The sequence below is a fragment of the Sinocyclocheilus grahami genome, unplaced genomic scaffold (assembly GCF_001515645.1).
Source record: "Sinocyclocheilus grahami isolate Dianchi unplaced genomic scaffold, SAMN03320097.WGS_v1.1 scaffold249.1, whole genome shotgun sequence".
NCBI classification, from domain to species: domain Eukaryota; kingdom Metazoa; phylum Chordata; class Actinopteri; order Cypriniformes; family Cyprinidae; genus Sinocyclocheilus; species Sinocyclocheilus grahami.
The window spans coordinates 224,862-225,859 of NW_015505428.1; the positions used below are offsets into that span (position 1 = coordinate 224,862).

The window sequence follows — 998 nt, forward strand, 5'->3', positions numbered from 1 at the left end:
GAGGACAGGCACACTTGGTTATGCTCCATTATACAAGCATTATGCAACCGAAAAAACAATGTCACATGCCTTAATAAAATCAGAATGTTACGAGAGTGAAATCTATATGATAACTGATACTGTGTTGAATGAGATAAACAACCCTGGTAGGCTCTTTAGGAGTATGTGTGTGTGTGTGAGTGAGAGAGAGTGTGTGTGTGTGTTTTCACTTTAGCGAGCTCTCTTCTCTTTTCCCTCTGTAGCACTCAGATGAAAACACGCGGTCAGAATGCTGTTGTAATGCTACAGCAGGTCTTTTCTTCACATAAACTGTAAGTTGAGCGGTTTCTAAGGACGCGCTGCGGCTCAGACAGACTCTATAACTGACAACACGATAGATAGAATTATAGATATAGATATAGGTACAGGTACAGATGGGTTGTTGACATATATATCGTACATGTGTCCTATGGTGTAACAGCAAAATTTAGAAAATAATAAATCATTATTAATAATTAATTTCTTGTTAATAATATACAAATAGCATAAGAGAGATTTTTCTTCATTGTTATTTTATTTTTCCTACAATTTTTCTGTCACACCACAGGATGCATTCACGGTATACATGTCAACAACCCAGATACAGATATATATATATATATATATATATATATATATATATACAGATATTGATACACGTCAGCTGTTTTCGGTTTAATAACTTTTATCAGTTTTGTTAGTGTCATATTAAGCGCTTTTGAATCTTTATTGTAGTAGTTGGTCATGATTTAAATGTGTTTTGCTGTGTTTATATCGGATTGCTGGATTGAGTGTGTTTAGTGAGGTACATTATACATGATGAGAGTGCGTTTAATTCACTTCATCTGTGTACTTGTTCATCGTGTTTATCTATCAGTCTATTTATCTATCTATCTATCAGTCTGTCTATCTATCTATCTATCTATCTATCTATCTATCTATCTATCTATCTATCTATCTATCTATCTATCTATCTATCT

At 33.5% G+C, this 998-nt stretch overlaps 1 protein-coding gene across 1 annotated transcript in view; it reads left to right on the forward strand.

The window, feature by feature from the left end:
* The first annotated feature begins 250 nt into the window (after positions 1–250).
* The window catches only part of LOC107598274 (centlein-like), a 31,230-nt gene continuing 30,482 nt past the window's right edge, over positions 251–998 (forward strand). The window contains exon 1 of the mRNA XM_016289569.1: positions 251–311. Coding sequence (XP_016145055.1) covers positions 280–311 — 32 coding nt within the window. The 5' untranslated portion in view covers positions 251–279. The remainder of the gene's footprint in view (positions 312–998) is intronic.